The sequence below is a fragment of the Primulina eburnea genome, chromosome 3 (genome assembly GCF_022965805.1).
Source record: "Primulina eburnea isolate SZY01 chromosome 3, ASM2296580v1, whole genome shotgun sequence".
Lineage (NCBI taxonomy): Eukaryota > Viridiplantae > Streptophyta > Magnoliopsida > Lamiales > Gesneriaceae > Primulina > Primulina eburnea.
Window position 1 is genome coordinate 9,197,868 of NC_133103.1, and position 22,372 is coordinate 9,220,239.

The 22,372-nt window shown below is 36.2% G+C and overlaps 1 protein-coding gene across 8 annotated transcripts; it reads right to left on the reverse strand.

The window, feature by feature from the left end:
* Positions 1-900: 900 nt before the first annotated feature.
* On the reverse strand, positions 901-21,580 carry LOC140826099 (BTB/POZ domain-containing protein FBL11). 8 transcript variants are annotated; one of them, XM_073188225.1, is made up of 21 exons: positions 21,350-21,580; positions 21,207-21,257; positions 21,008-21,128; positions 20,019-20,160; positions 19,851-19,900; positions 19,543-19,631; positions 19,374-19,464; positions 18,164-18,200; positions 17,977-18,058; positions 8,497-8,566; positions 7,384-7,936; positions 6,651-6,917; positions 6,005-6,150; positions 5,320-5,670; positions 3,214-3,457; positions 2,965-3,020; positions 2,755-2,835; positions 1,999-2,043; positions 1,842-1,910; positions 1,522-1,726; positions 901-1,333 (listed from the first exon to the last, which is right to left on the reverse strand). In XM_073188225.1, the coding sequence occupies exons 1-20, from the start codon at positions 21,568-21,570 to the stop codon at positions 1,553-1,555; spliced, it is 2,940 nt and encodes a 979-aa protein (XP_073044326.1). In that variant the 5' UTR covers positions 21,571-21,580; the 3' UTR covers positions 901-1,333; positions 1,522-1,552. The 8 variants fall into 8 exon arrangements, with proteins under 8 accessions (XP_073044326.1, XP_073044330.1, XP_073044327.1 ...); XM_073188229.1 differs by having other exon boundaries at positions 1,310-1,726; positions 6,005-6,108; positions 6,687-6,917; XM_073188226.1 differs by having other exon boundaries at positions 1,310-1,726; positions 6,687-6,917.
* Between the last annotated feature and the right edge of the window lie 792 nt (positions 21,581-22,372).

A 22,372-nucleotide genomic window follows, 5' to 3' on the forward strand; every position in this document is an offset into this window, starting at 1 on the left:
TCACGAATATTTATATGTAAGACGAGTCAACCCTATCGATATTCATAATAAAAAGTAATATTTTTAGCATAAAAAATAATATTTTTCCATAGATGACCCAAATAAGAGATCCGTCTCACAAAATATGACTCGTGAAACCGTCTAACACAACTTTTTGTCAATTTATAAACTGTACCAAACAAATATATTCTTACTAATATCATAGATTCATTTGCAATAATAAGATAAAGAATCATAAATAACTTAATGTCTGATTAGGTGTAATAATTGAATATATTAAAATATTTGTTTGTGCAGTTGTATGATTTAAATACTGAAGTTACTTTTTTATCGTTAGTAGAGGCGTAAAACATATTCGCAAAGCTGGACCCAATAATACATGTCCTTCCCGGTCTAATAATTAATCTTTACAATTAAGAGTTTGAAGCGTCATCCAAAATTAGGTAACTTGGGCTATCGTAAAAGAAGTACAATAGTATAGAGAGTTGATTTCAAAGTAACAGAATTTTCTGAAGGATGGGCACAGAGAATCTTTCGTGAAAAAGACAAAAATTTACGTGAAACGATCTCATATGTTATATTTTGTGAGACAAAACTTGTGTGAGACGATCTCACACGTCGTATTTTGTGAGACATATCTTTTATTTGGATCATCCATGAAAAATATTACTTTTTATTCTAAAAATTTTACTTTTTATTATAAATATCGGTAAGATTAACCCGTTTCACGGATAAATGAGACCGTCTCACAAGAGACTTACTCCATAGAAAAACAATACCTCACTTACTAAAAGGGCTGGAAAAGAGAACACAATACATGTCTTTCTATCTGGATGAGATTGATCTAGACAACAATACCCACATACGATGGTTGATAACACAGAAATACATATATAAATCCCAAACGATCTAAAATTATCATCCATCGTTGCTTCAATTGTGCGAAAACAACATAAATATTGAAAGAGAAGCTTATGAAGTTGAAGGTTTCAAAGTTTTAAGGAGTAGCAGGTCTTTTTTTTATACAAGGTGGAGAAGGAGTTTTATGTGGCAGGACAAGTTAGCCTGCCATGCTAGCCAGTTTTGAGTCATGCTAGATGGGTTGGACCGTCATTTTGATGGGTCTGAGAAAATGCAACCTCACCCATCTATTTTATGTGGTGGGGCAGACTAGTCCGACTGATCTCAACCTTTCTGTCAACTCTATATTTCAGTGAGAAAATACAATGATCCAGCCAATCAATCATAGGCCACTTTGAGTCCAACCTTCACTTAAGTTTTGAATATTTCAAGAACTTCAAATCCAATCCCGTAGTGCATCGCCTAATCTCCACTGCCATGCAAGCAAATCGATACCAATCACCCGATCAAGTAAAATGAATTCTAAATTTTTACATAGAAGAAAATAAATATAGTCTCCAGTGGATATTATACATGTTGCTGTGTGCTAGTCTGTTTTGTTAAAAAAATAAACAGAAATGATTTATGTTTTGTTAAAAAATAAACAGAAATGATTTATACCACATCAAAGACTTGGCTTCTTGTTTGAACGCTATAATCTTTCCTTCACCACAGTTCTTGTAAGTGTTTCGCTGTTCCACACGAGGGCCAACGTCTCCATATGCACGGGAATTCTTTGAGCCTCCAAGTTGTGAAGATCTAAAGTGCATCTTTTAAGCTTGCATCTTGCGATTTTAACAATACCGAGGAAATATCTGTCGTGAAACTGAATCATGCACGTGTAAGACATGATAGCTTGCAAAAGGTGGCAGGCTTCAATTATGAGTGGGAAAATGGGCTGGGGAGGGGATATGAGAAATTGATGATCCAGTCCAACTTACACTTGGAAGGTCATAATCGCCATCGGTAGCATCACATATGTCAAGTGATATTTTACGAAGCATTGGCAACTGCAGTCGTAATAGAGGCACAATTTTGGTACGCATTGAGACTGTTCAATGTCTACTAAGCAACAATCACCAGAATAGCTATGCGTACCTTGGAAGCAGCATCAATTATGAAGTTTCTAGGAATTCCAGGGCCCTATAGTTTCGATGAACATCAGAGATTGTTTAAAACAAGCAAATAAGCTTGTGAGGCTGAATTGAAGGATATCGCAATTGCCCATATATTAAGAATCAAAAACATCATGCCTAATGTGAACAAAACTCACAGATGGGCTCCCTGCTAAAACATGCAACACAATTACACAGTGGGTACTTGTTTTATGGCTATTTTTAATTTTGAATCAAACACTAATTACTGAGTGACTCATCTAAGAAATACACCACCAGGGACCTTTATATCATTGTAGAACAAACAATCTCATCCTTGAAAAAGGCGCCCCACATTGTCTTTTGCAGTTGTGTACGAATCTAAATGCAAAATAGTAATCGGAAAATTATAGTGGGTTAAATAAGTTTGGCACAAAAGAGAAATCAACAATTAAATGGTGGCAGGAGGCCTAATCTTCAAGCCAATAGGGACTGAAAATGCGTGATTGTTTTGCTCCCTACGTGGAATCCCAACACAAGTTGAAATATCAACTTGGTATGTTATCAATAGAATCTCTTGCAACTCAGGTGATGCAAATACCAAATTGAGACTGGATATCATATTTCGATTTTTAAAAAATAAGATATTCCCGTGACATGTACCATCTTAATATCATGCATCAAAACAGAATAATGCTGGCAATACATTATTTGAGAAAAACCCTAGCAAACTGCAAAAGAAAGGATTGGCAGCGCTCACAGTGTGACGTAGCACAAGATCTTCAAGAGCACAACAGTTGAAAAGGGGTTTGATACCATCGGCTGTAATTTCTCCACATTCCTGAAAGCAGTGGACATGACAAAGTGCCAATGATGTGAAAATAACTAAAGCAGCCTACTATGCAAAAGAACTACAAAGATCTGCCCACACATAGTAATGAAAGGAACCCAGAGAATGTTGGCAACACACCTCAAGATGTAGAGATGTCAACCCGGGCCAACTTCTTGAAATAATATTTTGTGATTCTGGGAAAGATAAGGCAAAGCAAGGAACAAACTTTCATTTTATTATGTGGCAATGAATATAACTTTTTGCTTCTGAGCCACCTCTCACACAATAATAAGCAAATAGAGTAAGAAAAAAAACTCAAAGAAAATTTTGCATTTACAAACATTGAGCTAATCCATGCTTATTAAGATTTTTAGACAAGACATTCACCTGAATTAAGCAATGTGCATCCTTTCAATGAAAGAGTATTTAAATTTGTACAATTATCAGCCATAATCATCAAATCTTCATTGGTCATCCATGGTGTTACTCTTTCAAGTTTCAACTTCATTAAATTTGGCATCTTGAATCTGAAGCTTAATGAGGATATGCCACCAAAACAATAGCACAAAGACAAGGATCTCAAGTGCGGAAGTGTTTTTATAAGTTTGGTTATTGCAGAATCTGATATCACCTATGAACAAGAAGTAAGAATATATTTAATGGAAATTACTGGCTTGTAGAAGTTATAACAATGAAAAGAAACAGGATTCGAAAAAATAGATGTATGGACTAATGGTAAGCGCAAAAATACAATGGCTTTTATAACAGAATTCGAATATTGCAGCAATACAGAAGGATAAAAGTCGCGCAACGATTTCTACTGATGGCCACTTTACTAAAAGTTGTTTTTGGCTCTCAAGAAAAGAAGAATTATAAGAGAAGTTAGACTTCATATAGCTACTATAAAAGCCTTTCCACCCCATCAAATCATTCAATAAATCTTTTGTGAGTCAACTGTCAATTGGGATACAAAATAAGACATTTGAAGACAAACTCAACTTCTAAGCTCTATATTTACTCCTAAGTTATCACAACTACAACTGATATAAGTTAATGAGATGACCTTCAAAAACGAGATCTCAAGACCACATATATAATTTATAAGTATCAAAGGAAGTCTGCAGCCCCAAAATTCAAGAAAGAAACAAGAAAAAACACAAAAGTAAGACGGCACCCATGTCAATGTTGCGTGCATGGTTGGATAGTTTAAAAGAAAATGAGACACGACTCTTTCTGGTTGGACCGTGTGGTGCAAATTTGGTCAACAAAAAGAAAGAACTTTAAAAGAAGACAAAGCATGAATAGGTTATGAGAAAAGATGGTGACTGAAAAGAAAGATGTAGCAGCAATGGATGAAGGTTGAACTTTGCTGAGAAGGAATTTAACATGTTGTGCTCTTTCAAGCAAGGAAAAGAACGGAGGAACAATATTTTTTGTTATAAAAAGACAGCAAGCAAGAGAACCGAAGAGAAGGAGAAAAGACGGCTATTTTCAGGGGAAAAAAACAGAAGGTCCCGAGAAATTCAAGGTGGAAGGAAACGGGGAAGAAAACAAAGGGAAAAGCAATAGGTCAACGACGGAACAAATTCAGATTTGTTTCTTGTTCCTAATTCCTACTCATCTTATATTTGAGTTGAAATTGTTTTCTAAGGTTGCAGATCCAATTTATTCATATTATAAACTAATTATTTTATCAAGATTATATGATCCTTTGTTTTAAATCTATGATTTAATTGTTATTTGATTGAATTCCTGAAATTTCAGAGTGCATGTTTGGTGCAGCGGAAGAAGTGTTTCTAACGGAACCATTAAACTCAGCTCAACTGAGAGAACAATATAAAACTGGAATATTATTAACGTTGAATTTTATGTTTGAATACAAGTAATAGACTCATATACAGTACTAATTCTAATTCTAGACCAAGTAGGATATCAATAATTCTAATATAACTAAAATACTAGTCCCAATGCCCTTGAAATACCAACAATTCTAAGGTACTTAAAATACTAATAAAACTTCTAAAAGAGATTTAATTGTTACGAATTAATATTTAATCTGATATAGTTTGAGAGACTATATCAAATAAATCAAGAAACCCGTCACCACAGAAAAAATGAAAATTCAATAGAAAATAATAAAAGAATTATAAGAGATTACAATAAGTGAACCGAAATATTGATAATAATTACCCATCGACTTTGCCCTTGCGATCTACAGTTGTTTAGTTTAGAATTTGAGTTATTTTTATTTTATTTAAATTATTAAATCCAATATCATATATTAAATATAGTTTAAATAACTTTATTTGGCACTTGCTAGTTAGTCTGGTAGAACGACAACCCTTTTCTCCATCAAGTTTTTATTTAGTTAGTCCACTAGAACGACAACCCTTTTTGTCCATCACTACATAAAAACTTGACACCATATGTCTGCAGTTAATTCGTGCTATTTAGTCAAACTTGTGAATTTGTAATTAAAAAATTTTCAATTACCTGAAAATAAAGAACCACCATCTCAAGCAATGGACAGGTGGCGGGTATGAGCTTCAAGCCTTCAAGACCCAAGGATGCACCTAAACCAATAGTTAGAGTTCGTAAAGTCCTGATTGCTGGTTTTAGGGCTCCAAATGACAGAAACGAAAATCCCCATCCAAGTTCAATCTCCTCCAATTGGCAGGACTTGCCAAGGTCTGAGAACAACTCCTTTGGAGTAAATGATGACATACACAATTTTGTCTCTTCGGTTCCAATTTGCTCTTGTACAAGTTGTGTGCAGCCTCTTGTTTTCAAAAATTTTAGATCAAGATTTCGGCAAATAACATGAGACAAAGCATTGCAAGAAACCTGGAATAGTTAAAGCACAAAGTTAAAGATTAGATGGGGATGCTCTTGAGTTCAACTCAAGTTTTATATTAAAAAGTGGATAGTTAATAAAGTACATATTGCAGATAATTTTAGTTAGTTGTTTTACTTAGAGAAGCTTTAGAGAAGTCATTTAGTTTCTGTTTGACAAGTCGAAGCTAATCAAGGAAATTAACAAATGCAAAGTGTCTTATTCGTCCAAATTCCTAAAACAACTACCACAACTCATCTAAATCCCATGAAACAATATGAGTGGCGAAAAGAGATTTATCATATAAGAGAAAAGAGTAATGCTACTTTATGACATCCTTCACACCTTGGTTTCTGAAACATCAAGCATCTGCAAGGAGGATCCCTGAAACCTGTAAAGGGCATCATCGACAAGTTGAATTTCCCTGAGGCAGAGACTTCTTAAATGACCTGCTCCAAACATAAGCTCGGATAGAATCGTTCCATCTATCCCTGGCAAAAAGATTGAATAAAGGAGAACTGTTGAGGAAATTTATGCCGTGCTTTCATGTATAAACATATTTGTACCAATGTCTCTTCCAGAGTTCAACAATGTGTAAGATGAAATGGAGGATTTCTTTCTCTATGTTGACTGTGGTGTTAGTCTCTTGATACCAGAGTTGATAAAAACATTTAATATCTAAATTGTTATGCTTATGAAGTTTAACTTCTCATCAAACTAAACATTTAGAACTAACCAGGTAAAGGATAATTCATCCTCGAGTTGCATTGTCATTTCTTGAAATCTCTCCTGATTTTGTGTTATGCCATGCAAATGGGTGAAGAGCAATAGCAAATTCATAGAATAAGACACTTTATTTGGACACGACTTTATAGAAGAATATCATCCCACATTGCTATGTAACATATGCGAGGGAGAAAGAATAGTATCACTTATCCAGTGAATGTTAAAGTGATTAGGACGAAGAGTTGAAATGTAAACCATCACATACCATTACAGCCACCAATGTGTAGAGTTTGAAGCTTACGAGGCATCGACTGAGAATATTTTTCACTTTGTTGAGTTTTACTGGAGATACTGGAGCAAAGAGCTAGAGCGGAGTTATTCCCAAAAGAAGTATCACAAGCCACCATAGAATGTAGCTTTTTGCATTTCAGAATCATCACTGACAAACCACAATCCGTAACAGATGTGCACCCTCTCATGTTAACAATATTCAAGGATTCACAGACTTCTGATATGTTATAGAGATCAGAATCTGCTCAAACAATGAAATGATAATTCAACAATTAAAGGTTTGCCAAGTAAAAGTTATTTACACCTAGAAAATCAAGCAAAAATAAATTGTTAAACTGGTGAACCATTTTCTTATATCACTATAAATTTTTAATAAATAATTTTTCTTTTCTTAGGCTTGAAATGATGGATACAGTTGTTTAGTATTTTCAAAGAAAAATTTAGTCGAAACTAGTAACTTAGAATGGTCTCATTTAGAAATACCACACTATTTTTACAAATAACTCAATAAATTTGTAATTACTGTGTGCTATTCAAATATGGTAATTCAGACCCTACATCCAGATTCTGTTACCAGAATTTCTAGCCAATACAGGCAATAAACAGATACCCATTCAATGGACTTTTTAAAGCACTTCTTTTACTATTTAAATTTATTGAGTAAATTTAATAATGTCTCTGGGATAGATGGAGAGAGAGAAACTTACCATTTATGTCCGTTCGACCGTCCAAAGTGAGTTTAGTTATATTTGACAGAAATGGCCAGGACAAGAAAGACAATGAGGCAGCAGAATGATAATCATATCCGTCTAACGGCATTGATTTTTGTGGTGTTGGAATCTGTGAGGAAGACACAATAGATACTCGGGCAGGTATAACAGGACTAATGTCCAGAGTTAGGTCAATACTGGTGAGTAGAGGGAATTTTCGCAGGAAATGACACAACTTTGGGGTCTTGAAGTTCAAAAAATAAGCTGCCTTCAATGTTCTTAAAGATGGAAATGACTTGCAAAAATATTCAAAGGCCGATCCAAGAGTAAGTGATGGACAGTTTGAAATGTCCACTTCTTGCACCGCCTCAAAACTCAACATCTGTTCCGTTGCCTGTGAAATCAGAGAACCGTCCAAACCAACATTTGCAAAATTCATGGGAGACTTCTCAATGATTTTTCTGAACATCGAATCTGCACTGCCAGAAGGAAGAATGGAAAGCAGGAATAATCCCGGTGTAATCTGTGGGCAACCAGAAAGATCCACTTTCTGTAGAATTGCATGGGAAAAGTAAGTATTTAATAATTGCAGCAGACTATACACATAAAGCACAATTTAAGAGGAATTAACATTGAGATTGACTCTTGGCAAGATAATCTTCCAATAAACATAATAATTGACAGACCAGCTATCGAGAGGTTTTAAAGAGATTCTTGACATACACAAACAAAATGCACAAAATAATCCATGACGCTCGCATGTCAAAACCAATGAGTGAACCAACAGTCTCGGTTTGAACTATTATATGGATATATGAGAAAAAAGAAAGATGGATATTCTTTCAGCAAGTTGATCTTTGCAACCACACAGTCTGGCCTATCAACAACTCTAATTTTAATAACTTATCTTATAATAAAAAAGGTCATAGTTCTTACAGTCATGATTACACTGACAGCTCTATATCACTTAAAAGAAATTGACAACTAAAACCAAATCACTGAGAAAAATATCGAGACTAACTCAAATTTTGATAACTTAATAGGAAAAAATTAAGGAATCAAGACTACAAAATGCTGAGTACACAAGAACAAAGCAAAATGTAAAAAAACCTGTGTAAATTTTGTCAGACGAACTTTAAAGTGACTCCAGTCACCTTGTTTGAATATTTCTTTCAACCTTGTATTTGTTAGAGTAGGTGCCCGTCGAGCCAAGTGTTGGCCGAGTGTTCACAATGAAACTCTATGTATAAGCAGTCTTTATTTTAATAATATTTGAAATTATTACTTTGGCAAATCTTTATCTGTATACCCATGCTAGCTGCATAGATAAAGCCCTTGAATATACAAATAGTAGAAAGAATATGAGATGCTCATATGATGAGTATCATGAAACTCATATTTGTAATACTGTATATTCTAAACGGTTCCTAGTCGATTCAGCCGCCACTAAGAAGGATATAGGCCGCTCGAGTTAGAGACTAGTATCTGCGATGTGAGTACCATGTTTCATTGGTAGGGGACATTGTGATGTCCGAACATGCAGATAGGTGCTCCTTGTAGAGTGCACTGAACAACCCTCCATAAAAGGACTTTCCAAGTGGTTCTCACTTATCGAGTGGAAAAGTCCTGGTTTATGGTTGTACAGAATTAGTCCTTATGACCCGGGACAACATTGAGACTCTATGTGCTAGAATTACACTTTGACTTGTTTACCGACTCTCATGGGGTCATCAGGTGGCAAGGTTGGGTGTTCTGTCGAAACACATAGGAGTCGATGCATTGTAGTCGGGGATTCACCGCTTACCTTCGGGTATGGATATCCTATGTGTTATCATGTGTATGTAGGTTAAAATCTCTGGCCAGAGTATGGTTGTAATTATGAAAGGTGTTTCATAGATTGCACCATCGATGCAACTACAACATGACACATAGTATCGATTCATTGACAACTCTCGATAAACCAATGGTTGTCGAATCGATCGGGATATATGAGTTGAAGGGACCGTACTGTACGCTAACCATAATTGAATGGTTCTTGCAGGCACTATCATTTGATACCTAGGGAATCATGTAAGCGATGCTGCTAGGCGTTTAACATGATTGGTTGGGTACTATCAGACTTGAGTTCTGACGTTCTTATTATCAAGGTGTTGATAAATAAGAATGGAGCAATTGGGGTATGCTCGTATAAGGACATGTTTAGTCCGAATCACATGGAGATGTGAACCCACGGCTAGTTGTATCAATGAACCATTGAGGGCCACACAAGTACTAGCTTTGTAAATCCCGATGAGAAGTAAAATAGTTCAATGTGTTGAACGGCTTATAAAGGAGTTTATAAGCGTAAGGAAAATTAGAAGTATGACTTCTATAAAGGAGAAAATAGTTCAAAGTGTTGAACGGCTTATAAATGTGTTTATAAGTGTAAAGAAAAATAGAAGTTTGACTTCTATGAGAGAAATATAAATTTTAATTTATGGAAGTGTTCCTAGATTAAAATTTGGCCAAGTGACTAATGTTTTTTGAAAATTGTGATTTTCATAAACATTATTATGGACTAAATTAAATTAATTCAAGTGTTGAATTAATTAGACACTAGTGGACCTAGTAGAGTCCAAATAATTAAATTAATTCAAGTGTTGGATTAATTAAATAATATTGAGTCTTGTAGAGCTCAATTAAAATAATTATTTAAACTAGTGGGACTTGAGTAAATTCAAGTAATGTTTAAATAGTCTCAAATGTGTTTGAGATATTTAAATTTAGTCCAAAGTTTTTAATTTGATTAAAAACTATATAGTATGCATGCATGGGAGGTGAAGGGTTGGAGATTACTTTTGAATAAAATAATGGCATGGCATGCTACTTTTCACTTTTGCTTTTTGCAACACCAAGACATGCAATTAAAAAAAAAAAATCATTCTCCCTTCCCTCCACTAAGCAATGGCCGAAACTTCCATCTATTTTCTCTCCAATTTTTCTCCAATTTTGTGTTCTTCAATTTGTTGAAGTAAACACACTTCTCTTTGAAAAATCCTCACATTTTTCTAGTGCAAATTGTGAGGGGATCTACCTAGTTGGTGGTGGGCCTAATTTGAAGGAAAGTTTCAAGGATTTGGAGGAGAGCTTGTAGATTCATCTTCCATTCAAGAGCTTTGTTGCTAGTCAACAAAGTTGGAGCCACAATCAACTTTTTAAAGTTGATAGGTAAATACTTTCTTACACCCTATGTATGACATTTTGTGTGTTATTGTATTTGTTGCACAAGATTTAGGGGTGGCCGAAATTTCCTCCTCAAAATTTCGAATTTTTGCTTCCGTTGCGGCTTCCGGCCACCGTAACCGGTCCGCTTTCAAGTGGTATCCGAGCTAAGGTTACGGATTTTGTGTAATATTTACGTAATATTATGTTGAGATCGATTTCTAACCGCTTGAGAAATTTTTTGGTGCATGTATGGTGAAGGCCGAAATTTTTTGAAAACAAAACAAAAAAAAAAAAAAAATGTTTTTCGGGCAGCCCGAGGGGCTGCCCGATAATTTCGGGCAGCATAGGGCAGCCCGAGGGGCTGCCCGAAATGTTCAGTTTTTAAAATAAAAAAAAAAAAATTTATTTTTGTTGTTGCCGGAATCCGGCGACGGAGCTCCGACGACGGCGATGACGGCTAGGGTTTTCCAAAAGTGTTTTGGAATATCAAAGTGTCATGGGCCTTGAGTTGTTGGGCCATTGGATGGCTAACATGTTTGTGAATTTTAAATGGGCCAAAAATGTTTTTGGTGAAAAATGAGTTTTTGGGCCCTTAAGTTTAAAATTACAAAAGTTGCAAATATTTTCTCATGAAATAAATATTTTAAGTTGGACTTTAAATATTTATAGTAAATGGTGATTTACAAGAAATTCGGTTATAAATAAATTAATTGGAAAGTAGACAAAGGTGTTTGTATACTTTGTTAATTTAGTTTATAATCGTGGCGGTTAGTGATTGGATCAAGATATATAATATTGGATCAATTAATTATTGTGATAATTAATTGATGGTGTATGATATGTGATATTATGCATGAAGGATGATCAAAAGCCCAAGCCCAATTTGCTAGGTGTATGCTAGGATATTTTGTGTTGAATGATTGTAATAATTATCAATTTATAAAGTGGGCTTGGTTTATGGCCCGTTCCCACCCCATGAGATGTATCCCTATGTGCCATGGATATTTATTTGTAAATATTAGAATAGGGGAAGATCAAGATTGGAAGATGGTGGCCTTGGTGATTATGAAGATCGAAGACATGTAATATTGGATGCTAATGTAATAGTATAGTTGCATTGCATCCCGTGCATTTACCCTAGGATTGGACCTAGGCCCGTGTTTGGCTCACACGGGCCATTAGTACTTGGGGCGATTGATCATCCTTGTACTGTTTTCTATTTATAATATATGCATGATATGTTATAAATAATGAGTATGTGCGTTATTATTATTATAATAACAAAGTTGCATGAATCCGGCAAACATACGATCAAACATGGCGAGCTTTTAAAATAAAATTAATGATGAGACCTTTCAAAATTAAAAACCCTCATTTTGAATAAGATTCAAAATAAATATCAAGCCCGAAAAGGGGAATTATAAATCTGTTTATAATTTCCTTGTCTTCCATCGACAATGGGTGCATGATGAACGCTACCCGTACTCGGGGCTCGGCTCATATTATTGGGGGAGCCTCGAGTGCCGGAAAGCTGTGACATCCATTGACATGGTGATGTGAACTACGTGGAACTCCCATGATTTCGGCTCATATTATTGAGGGAACTCATGGCGACCGTCCATTAAGGTTCAACATCGATGGGTAAGGCTTGACACGTGAAGATGAACGACGTCATATTATTGGGTCCTAATCAAACGTGAGACAAAAGTTTACGTTAAGGGTTGCATTGTGATGCAATTGGAAACTACCTTTTAGGAATTGTGATTGGCTGATATTATTCGGGATCATAATTCGCTAATTGGACCTTACGTACCTACTGAGGAAAGGAGTTTCCCGTTTTCACTAGAGGGTAGTGAAAGATGTCAAAACAGTGGGAGTAAATATTTATAAAGTTAAAGTCCATACTTTATATCTTACCAAATATTTTAAATAGTCATCAACATTTATCTGTTTTACTTTTCAGTACAAATTTTGACAATGTCTTCGATGCGCAATTCGATATCTATAATACTCGACAAACACATATTAACTGGACCTAATTACCTCACTTGGCTAAGAAATTTGAAAATAGTCTTAAATTCGGAAAGGGTAACATATACACTAACTCAGTCGCCCCCTGTTGAGGCTCCGACTGACTGCAATCCTGAGGAATTGCAGGCTTACAAGGAATGGTGTGACCATGACTTGATAGCCAGGTGTTATATGCTGACTTCTATGAACGATGAGCTACAGAGGCGTTTTGAGGGTGCAAATAGTGCTGCTGACATTCATTTGCATCTCAAAGAGCTCTTTGGAGAGCAAACGCGTCCTCTTAGGCATGCTACCGTCAAGGAGATGATCACTTTGCGCATGCGAGATGGGGCCTCGGTCCATGAGCATGGCTTAAAGGTGATCGGGCTCGTGGACAAGCTCGTTGGCATGGATTTGATCTTGCCTTCGGAGTTGACCACGGACGTGTTGCTGTTATCGCTGCCTAGCTCATTTGATCCTTTTGTGGTGAACTTCAACATGAACAAGATGGAACCGACCCTTGAGGAGTTGGTAAACATGCTTGTTACCTTTGAGTCCACTATCAAGAAAGAGAAGTCGGTTCTTTATGTGGGTTCTTCATCTGGTACGAAGATTGATCCACATGGGAAGGGAAAGAAGAGTTCTTTCCAACGTCCTGAGAAGAACGTGCCCTTGTTGAGGCAATCTCCGAATCCCGTTGTGGCAGCCAGACCAGTTAAGGCTGACAAGACTGGTGATGTTTGTCATCACTGCAAGAAGCCTGGACATTGGAAGCGAAATTGCAAGGAATATCTGGCCCAGAAGTGTTCTGGAAACGGTATGTTCTAAATTTAAGTAAACATTTCAATTAACTCTACTTCTTGGGTATTTGATACCGGTTGTGACTCACATCTCTGTAATGGGTTACAGGTGATGGGAAGAAGTAGGAAGCCTAAGGAAGGTGTGACCTTCTTGAGGATGGGCAATGGAGCAAGAGTTGCTGCCAAGGCTATTAAGGATGTTTACTTATTGTTGAACAATGACTTTAAGTTAATTTTAAGAGATGTTTTGTTTGTACCTGTTTGATGTAATACATTGTTTCCATTTCTATTGTGATAAAAATGGATATTCTTGTTTATTTAGCAAAGGTGTTTGCAACATTTACAAGAATGAATGTTTAATTGGTACTTGAGAACTTGAAAACGATCTCTATAACTTAAAAGTAAAAGATATTCTACTAAATGTCCATTCAAAGGCAGATACCATATGAGATATGGATGGGTAAGCCTCCCAAATATTCTTATCTTAGAATATGGGGAGCCCTGCTTATGTGAAGGAGGTAGTGGGAGATAAATTGGATTGTTGATCCATTTTATGTTATTTTGTGGGATATCCAAGGAATTAAGTTGGATATCATTTCTATCATCCCCAAGAAACAAAAGTGTTTGTTTCTAGGAATGCAACCTTTTTGGAGAAGGATTTTCTATTGGATAGATAAGGGAGATGATAGAACTCGAAGAGGTTCGAGAGAAACCCACAATTGAAGAACCCACACCCGAAGAGCCAAGTGAGGAGATACAAGCTCCTAAAAGATTCGAGAAAGTCTCGAGACCACCTATGAGGTATGGTCAGCTCCTTGAAGAGGGCCATGATGAGCCAAACCATGGATGTGATCCAAGGACCTTCAAGGAAGCGTTATCTGATGCCGATTCATCCAAATGGCTTGAAGCTATGGAATCTGAGTTGAATTCCATACATACGAACCAAGTGTGGGATCTTATAGATCCACCTGAGGGAACGGTTCCCATAGGGACTTGGGGCGGATGGGAAGGTATTGACTTTCAAGGCGCGATTGGTGGCAAAAGGATATACTCAAATACAAGGAGTTGACTTTGAGGAAACCTTTTCCCAGTCGAAGTCCATAAGGATTTTGCTAGCCATAGCTGCATGGTATGACTATGAGATATGGCAGATGGATGTTAAGACAGTCTTTCTTAATGGGGATTTTAAGAAAGTGATTTACATGTCTCAACCTGAAGGGTTTACATCTATCGGAAGTGAGCATATGGTATGTAAACTTCAGAGATCTATTTATGATCTAAAGCAGGCATCAAGGAGTTGGAACCTTAGATTCGATAGTACAATCAAAGAGTTTGATTTACTAAGAATCATGAGGGACCCTGTGTGTATAAGAAGGTCAGTGGGAGTGTTGTGACATTCCTGGTGTTATATGTTGATGACATTCTACTCATTGGGAATGATGTAGGAATGTTGCAATCAGCTAAGATATGGTTAGCGAGTAAGTTCTCGATGCAGGACTTGGGTGAAGCATCTTTTGTATTGGGATACATATCTATAGAGATAGATCGAAAAGATGGCTTGGTCTCACCCAGTCCACATACATGATACCATCGTGAAGCGGTTCTCGATGGATGCGTCCTTGAGAGGACATCTACCAATGTGTCATGGCGTGTCCCTATCCAAGTCTGTCTCCTAAGACTGATGCAGAGATAGTGACGATGACACGCATTCCGTATGCTTCGGCAATTGGTAACATCATGTATGGGATGATATCTACACGTCCTGACGTGGCGTTTTCACTATGTGTAGTGAAAAGATATCAATCGAACCCCGGTCTTCCACAACTAGAAAGCTGTGAAAGACATCCTCAAGTTGTTGAGAAGGACCAATAAGTTGTTCTTGGTCTATGGGGGTAGAGAACTGAAATTGGAAGGCTATACCGACTCTAGCTTCCAAAGCGATATCGATAACTCGAAGTCAACCTCTAGTTTCGTATTCATGCTCAACGGTGCTGCTGTCTCTTGGAAGAGTTCCAAGCAAGACAATATTACGGATTCCAGCACAGAGGCCGAATACATTGCTGCATCAGATGCAGCAAGGGAGGCTGTTTGGATAAGGAATTTCGTCTAAGAGTTGGACGTCATTCCTAATGGAGTTGCTCCTGTCCCGGTGTTGTGTGACAACACGGGAGCTATAGCTCAAGCAAAGGAGCCTAGGTCTCATCAGAAATCCAAACTCGTATTGAGAAAGTACCACATCCTCGGAGAGATTGTGGAAAGAAGAGTAGTGTCTATTGACAAAGTCGGCTCCGCAGATTATGTTGTTGATTCACTAACTAAGCCTTTACCTGGACCATTATTCGACAAGCATCGCGAATCAATGGGTTTTAAGCATATGGGTAGTTGGCTCTAGTGCAAGTGGGAGATTGTTAGAGTAGGTGCCCGTCGAGCCAAGTGTTGGCCGAGTGTTCACAATGAAACTCTATGTATAAGCAGTCTTTATTTTAATAATATTTGAAATTATTACTTTGGCAAATCTTTATCTGTATACCCATGCTAGCTGCATAGATAAAGCCCTTGAATATACAAATAGTAGAAAGAATATGAGATGCTCATATGATGAGTATCATGAAACTCATATTTGTAATACTGTATATTCTAAACGGTTCCTAGTCGATTCAGCCGCCACTAAGAAGGATATAGGCCGCTCGAGTTAGAGACTAGTATCTGCGATGTGAGTACCATGTTTCATTGGTAGGGGACATTGTGATGTCCGAACATGCAGATAGGTGCTCCTTGTAGAGTGCACTGAACAACCCTCCATAAAAGGACTTTCCAAGTGGTTCTCACTTATCGAGTGGAAAAGTCCTGGTTTATGGTTGTACAGAATTAGTCCTTATGACCCGGGACAACATTGAGACTCTATGTGCTAGAATTACACTTTGACTTGTTTACCGACTCTCATGGGGTCATCAGGTGGCAAGGTTGGGTGTTCTGTCGAAACACATAGGAGTCGATGCATTGTAGTCGGGGATTCACCGCTTACCTTCGGGTATGGATATCCTATGTGTTATCATGTGTATGTAGGTTGAAATCTCTGGCCAGAGTATGGTTGTAATTATGAAAGGTGTTTCATAGATTGCACCATCGATGCAACTACAACATGACACATAGTATCGATTCATTGACAACTCTCGATAAACCAATGGTTGTCGAATCGATCGGGATATATGAGTTGAAGGGACCGTACTGTACGCTAACCATAATTGAATGGTTCTTGCAGGCACTATCATTTGATACCTAGGGAATCATGTAAGCGATGCTGCTAGGCGTTTAACATGATTGGTTGGGTACTATCAGACTTGAGTTCTGACGTTCTTATTATCAAGGTGTTGATAAATAAGAATGGAGCAATTGGGGTATGCTCGTATAAGGACATGTTTAGTCCGAATCACATGGAGATGTGAACCCACGGCTAGTTGTATCAATGAACCATTGAGGGCCACACAAGTACTAGCTTTGTAAATCCCGATGAGAAGTAAAATAGTTCAATGTGTTGAACGGCTTATAAAGGAGTTTATAAGCGTAAGGAAAATTAGAAGTATGACTTCTATAAAGGAGAAAATAGTTCAAAGTGTTGAACGGCTTATAAATGTGTTTATAAGTGTAAAGAAAAATAGAAGTTTGACTTCTATGAGAGAAATATAAATTTTAATTTATGGAAGTGTTCCTAGATTAAAATTTGGCCAAGTGACTAATGTTTTTTGAAAATTGTGATTTTCATAAACATTATTATGGACTAAATTAAATTAATTCAAGTGTTGAATTAATTAGACACTAGTGGACCTAGTAGAGTCCAAATAATTAAATTAATTCAAGTGTTGGATTAATTAAATAATATTGAGTCTTGTAGAGCTCAATTAAAATAATTATTTAAACTAGTGGGACTTGAGTAAATTCAAGTAATGTTTAAATAGTCTCAAATGTGTTTGAGATATTTAAATTTAGTCCAAAGTTTTTAATTTGATTAAAAACTATATAGTATGCATGCATGGGAGGTGAAGGGTTGGAGATTACTTTTGAATAAAATAATGGCATGGCATGCTACTTTTCACTTTTGCTTTTTGCAACACCAAGACATGCAATTAAAAAAAAAAAATCATTCTCCCTTCCCTCCACTAAGCAATGGCCGAAACTTCCATCTATTTTCTCTCCAATTTTTCTCCAATTTTGTGTTCTTCAATTTGTTGAAGTAAACACACTTCTCTTTGAAAAATCCTCACATTTTTCTAGTGCAAATTGTGAGGGGATCTACCTAGTTGGTGGTGGGCCTAATTTGAAGGAAAGTTTCAAGGATTTGGAGGAGAGCTTGTAGATTCATCTTCCATTCAAGAGCTTTGTTGCTAGTCAACAAAGTTGGAGCCACAATCAACTTTTTAAAGTTGATAGGTAAATACTTTCTTACACCCTATGTATGACATTTTGTGTGTTATTGTATTTGTTGCACAAGATTTAGGGGTGGCCGAAATTTCCTCCTCAAAATTTCGAATTTTTGCTTCCGTTGCGGCTTCCGGCCACCGTAACCGGTCCGCTTTCAGTATTAGGATGTCTCACAAGACTAAGGATAGTGCCAGTTGCTTCATCAGCAAACATTGAAAATAATTGGTACCCCCGCTTCCCTAGAACAAAAAATTAGTGATAAATTGACAGGCTGGTAACACAACAGATCATTCATTGTTGCACGGATAAATGAAAGAGGTTTCAGAATATACAAGAAGGCATACCTGCGGCAAACCACAACGGTAGAAGATTTATTCGTATCTGTTAAGGACAAATACAAATATTTACAATTCCATTTAAGTGTTTTCAATAAATATTCTTGAAACTCTAAGTTCAGTACTCTTCATTTTGCTAGTTGTTCCACCAAATCCTGAACCTTCTACGGTAACTGTAATGACCATGAGCTATCCCGATCTTGAGCCTTTCCCTCACGGGCTTTCCAGATGCGTCATTACTAACAGAACTCTCCATCCTTGGCAGTGGAATCCATGCCTCCCCAGGTTTCGATCCCAAGAGCTCCAGGCTAAGTACTTGGATCCTTGAAACCTGGTACCTTGGAATAGAACCCTATACCATATAAAATAAAGCCCTTTAACTTAACCCTTGCTTGCTCTTTCTGCCTTGGAGAACCGCTTGATTGAGGAGAATGCCATCACCTTACAACTAAGAGATGGGTAAAGCCATTTTGTGAAGAAAGAGGGCAACACTACCACGGAGTCTCTCGCCGCATTAGTAGCCCCATAGATAAAGGAAGTTGCTGAAGTCCCTATAATAGTTTTTAGGGGACCCGGTTACCTACTTCTGCCGGCACTAAAGGGGAGAGAGTCCTTAGAGTAGTTCCAACGCCCGTGGGTTGGTTTGGCCTCTCCTCTGTCTTTTGGTATCAGGTTTCAAGGATCCAAGAACTTAGCCTGGAGGTCTTGGGATCGAAACCTGGGGAGGCATGGACTCCACTGCCAAGGGTGGAGAGTTCTGTGAGTAATTACGCATGTGGAAAGCCTGTGAGGGAAAGACCCAAGATCGGGATATCCCATGGTCATTACAGTAACATTTTCTATAAAAAAATGTATAATCTATAGGGGGAACTCATGGTTTTACAAGCCAATATTGTACCAAGCATACTGAACTTCGGATTCGTTTATTTTTATTTTTGAAAAATTAATGGTTTTTAAATGACATCGTTCCAAACAATTTGTTCTTGTATTGACATATTAATCTTATTGCAGTAAAATATAGTGCGAACTGTATATTATATAATTTAAAAATATTATCAAGCAGCTCGTGCTTCGCTTTAGGCCCCACACTTGCACAAAAAAAAAAATTTCACGCACAACACGAGGTTAAAAATCATTATCTACATCTCACAACCATATGAGCACACCCATCAAGTTAAAAATCATATAGCCTTAACAAGAGATAAAAATCTATTCATACCACGTCAAAGTCTACATTGTTACTCCAGCCCTCTGGTTTCGCAGTCTTTGCGGTGAGCCAAACTTGAATCGCATCAAAAAGGTGCTTCTCACTGTGAAAAACAGTCAAGAATGAAAAACAAACCAGAAATTCCAGAATATTAGTATTTAAAACAATAACAGCATCCCACCTGTCTAGAGTCAAATCAGAATGCTTGATACATGAGTACAGTAGTTCGTGAGGAATATCAGCGAAAGAGTTAAATGATGATGCCCACATCTGCAGAAAAAAAAGATCAAATGTGGATTGACAATATACGGACGGTAAACTTATTGACAACCATGACTAATAAACCTTACAATGAGTTTAGCTGATATTGAAATTACTATAAATGTTTAAGTTGATATATTACAAAAGAAAAAGTAACCCTTCTTATACAAAAGCATCGATACACCAAAACTCAGAGAAAACTAACTGTGTCAACTGCAAAACACTTACAAAGTTCCTTGCCAGATAGCTCGTACAAAGCTGAAGGATAGAATCATTTGCTGCAACATATTCCACTTCCATCTATAAGATTTAATTCCATATCACTAATGTAAATAAATTAAGGCCAATTGTTATTCAGAATATAAATATTTATTTAAACCGAAAGAAAAACCGTACCATGCTCCAAACCATACTTCCAGATATGAATCAAGCCATCTAGATAAAGTTGCGGCGTTTGAAATCCTTTGTATGAAGTTACTTCATTCAACCAAACTTGACATTTCAAGAGAAGTGTCTCAACCCCAAAAAATAAAGCCGCCTGAGAGCATAAAAAATTAATTTCAAACATTATGACACAACACATTTTAAGATAACAGTCCATCACGGACTAAAATATTTCCACTAGCCAATCACTAGGGACTCCGAAGTCAACTGCTAGTTGAAGAAGGGGTTGGAAATTCATAGTCACCGATAGTTAAGTCAACTCGAGAGCTTTAAAAATTATATTTTAAAAATCATTTGCGTGAACATGAAAGATTAATCTCTAAAAGCTGTAATCCGAGACAATGATAAATCAATTTGCTACGGAAAACAAGAAACATAAACCATAACCTCAAGTAATAGAGCAAGTATTAGGCACGATCAAGCAAGCATGTCAACTTTGTAAACAATCCAATCATATTATAGCTAGAAAACATACCAGTCTGCTTCATTGAGATAAATAAAATTTAACTGGCATCTCAACATGAATGTTGTAATCCTCAGAAATTATCAAACCCAACAACACACACGGGTGAAAGATAAGGGAGTAAGATATGATGCTTCCACGGCATGTTGTCGCATCATACTATCTAGTACGTGTAGGGATGACGCAGTAGGAGATAAACAAAGAAGAGTAAGGAAATTACCAAGGAAGCTTGAGGATTATGTAATTCAGTTGAAGTAGAAAGCATGTGGAGAAATATCCAGTTAGTTGGTTGTACACATTCGTTACGAGCAGTTAGTTTAGTTTTCATTCATTGTATAAAAGGAAAACAACACCTAAGAATTGTATGGAACTTCATTCTTGAATATACAGCAATTGAATTCTTCCATTCCCAATTCTTCAACTCTCAATCTTTTCTCGTATCACCATCCATAAATCAACTTAAAAGAACAGAAATCACCTCATTCAGAGTTACAAAATTATCCGAAGTAACATCCAGATGACATCCAAATATAAACCTCAAAACACTCAAAATCGACTCCGGATTCCAATGTAGTGCTACATAATCCAGCCGAGACTCACTGAAACAAAAAGATACAGCTGAATAACAAGAGAAGCTTCAGTGAATACAAAATATAGTCGTTCAGTAAATCAAATACCAAAATCTTCCAAGTAGGAGCCCCCGAAAATACGAAGATTCTTCAATTAGCCTGTTAATTTAATGACACCCCACAAATCATATTAAAAAATATATGAAAATACAAACAGCCATCTGAATAAAAATCAAATTTATATCACTGACCTGCTGCGATTGACTCGAATTTTAACTACAGCGTGAGTCAGAATTGAAGGCAAGTCCCAATTATTGATATCCGCCGTCGAAATTACGATCCCGTCCAGACTCTCAGACGGGTTCAGTTCGGTGCAAACAAGAGTTAAGGCGCCAATCGCATCACTGTCGCCTTCCTGGGGCGCCATTTCTTTGGCTCGAAGCTGGCAGTACGTTTGTCTTTCGTTTTTCATTGCTTGAAATGAGATTTTTATGTAAATAAAATATATTTTTATGAAAAATAAAATAATATTAGAGTATTTTTTTATTAAAATATAATATTTAAGTTTATATTTTGTATTATTTTATTTCTTTTAAAAAATTACATATATATATATTTTAATATAAAATTAAGATTATTTTACGGTGATTGGAAAAAAAAAATTTGATGTATTTGGTAATAAAAAGATCTCAAATATAATAATATGTTAGTCAGAAGACAAAAACTTATGTGAGACGGTCTCATATGTCGTATTTTGTGAGAAAGATATCTTATTTGGATCATCCGTGAAAAAGTATTACTTTTTATGCTAAAAGTATTATTTTTTATTGTGAATATCGGTAAGGTTGACCCGTCTCACAGATAAAGATTAATAGGATTGTCTCAAAAAAAACATACTCTCATTAGAAATATAGATCTAGTCGAGAAATATAGATCTAGTCGAATAATTTTATAATTTATATAAAAAAAAATTGTTTGTTCTTGATCCTGTCATCAGCAAAATTGACTTGAAAGTTATAACCATGTGTATATTATAATGCTTAAAAATTGAGTGATTCACGTAGTTTAATATAATATTCTAAAAAGAGTGACAAAAAGGTCAAAATCAAAGCTCAAGTTTTATAAGTTTATCAAGTTTAATATGAAATTAAACGTAAAAAATGTTTTTGGTATTTTCTATAGTTTTAATTATATAAATAAATAAATTAATAAACTAAATAACACACAAATACAAAATTACTTTTTATGCTAAAAGTATTATTTTTTATTGTGAA

Coding starts and splice junctions, on each gene's coding strand:
- LOC140826099 (XM_073188225.1), bottom strand. CDS start 21,570: ATGAAAAACGAAAGACAAACGTACTGCCAGCTTCGAGCCAAAGAAATG. Junction 2,044..2,754: donor ATCTTGTGCTACGTCACACT/GTGAGCGCTGCC, acceptor TCGAAACTATAG/GGCCCTGGAATTCCTAGAAA. Junction 1,911..1,998: donor TAATTGATGCTGCTTCCAAG/GTACGCATAGCT, acceptor TTACGACTGCAG/TTGCCAATGCTTCGTAAAAT.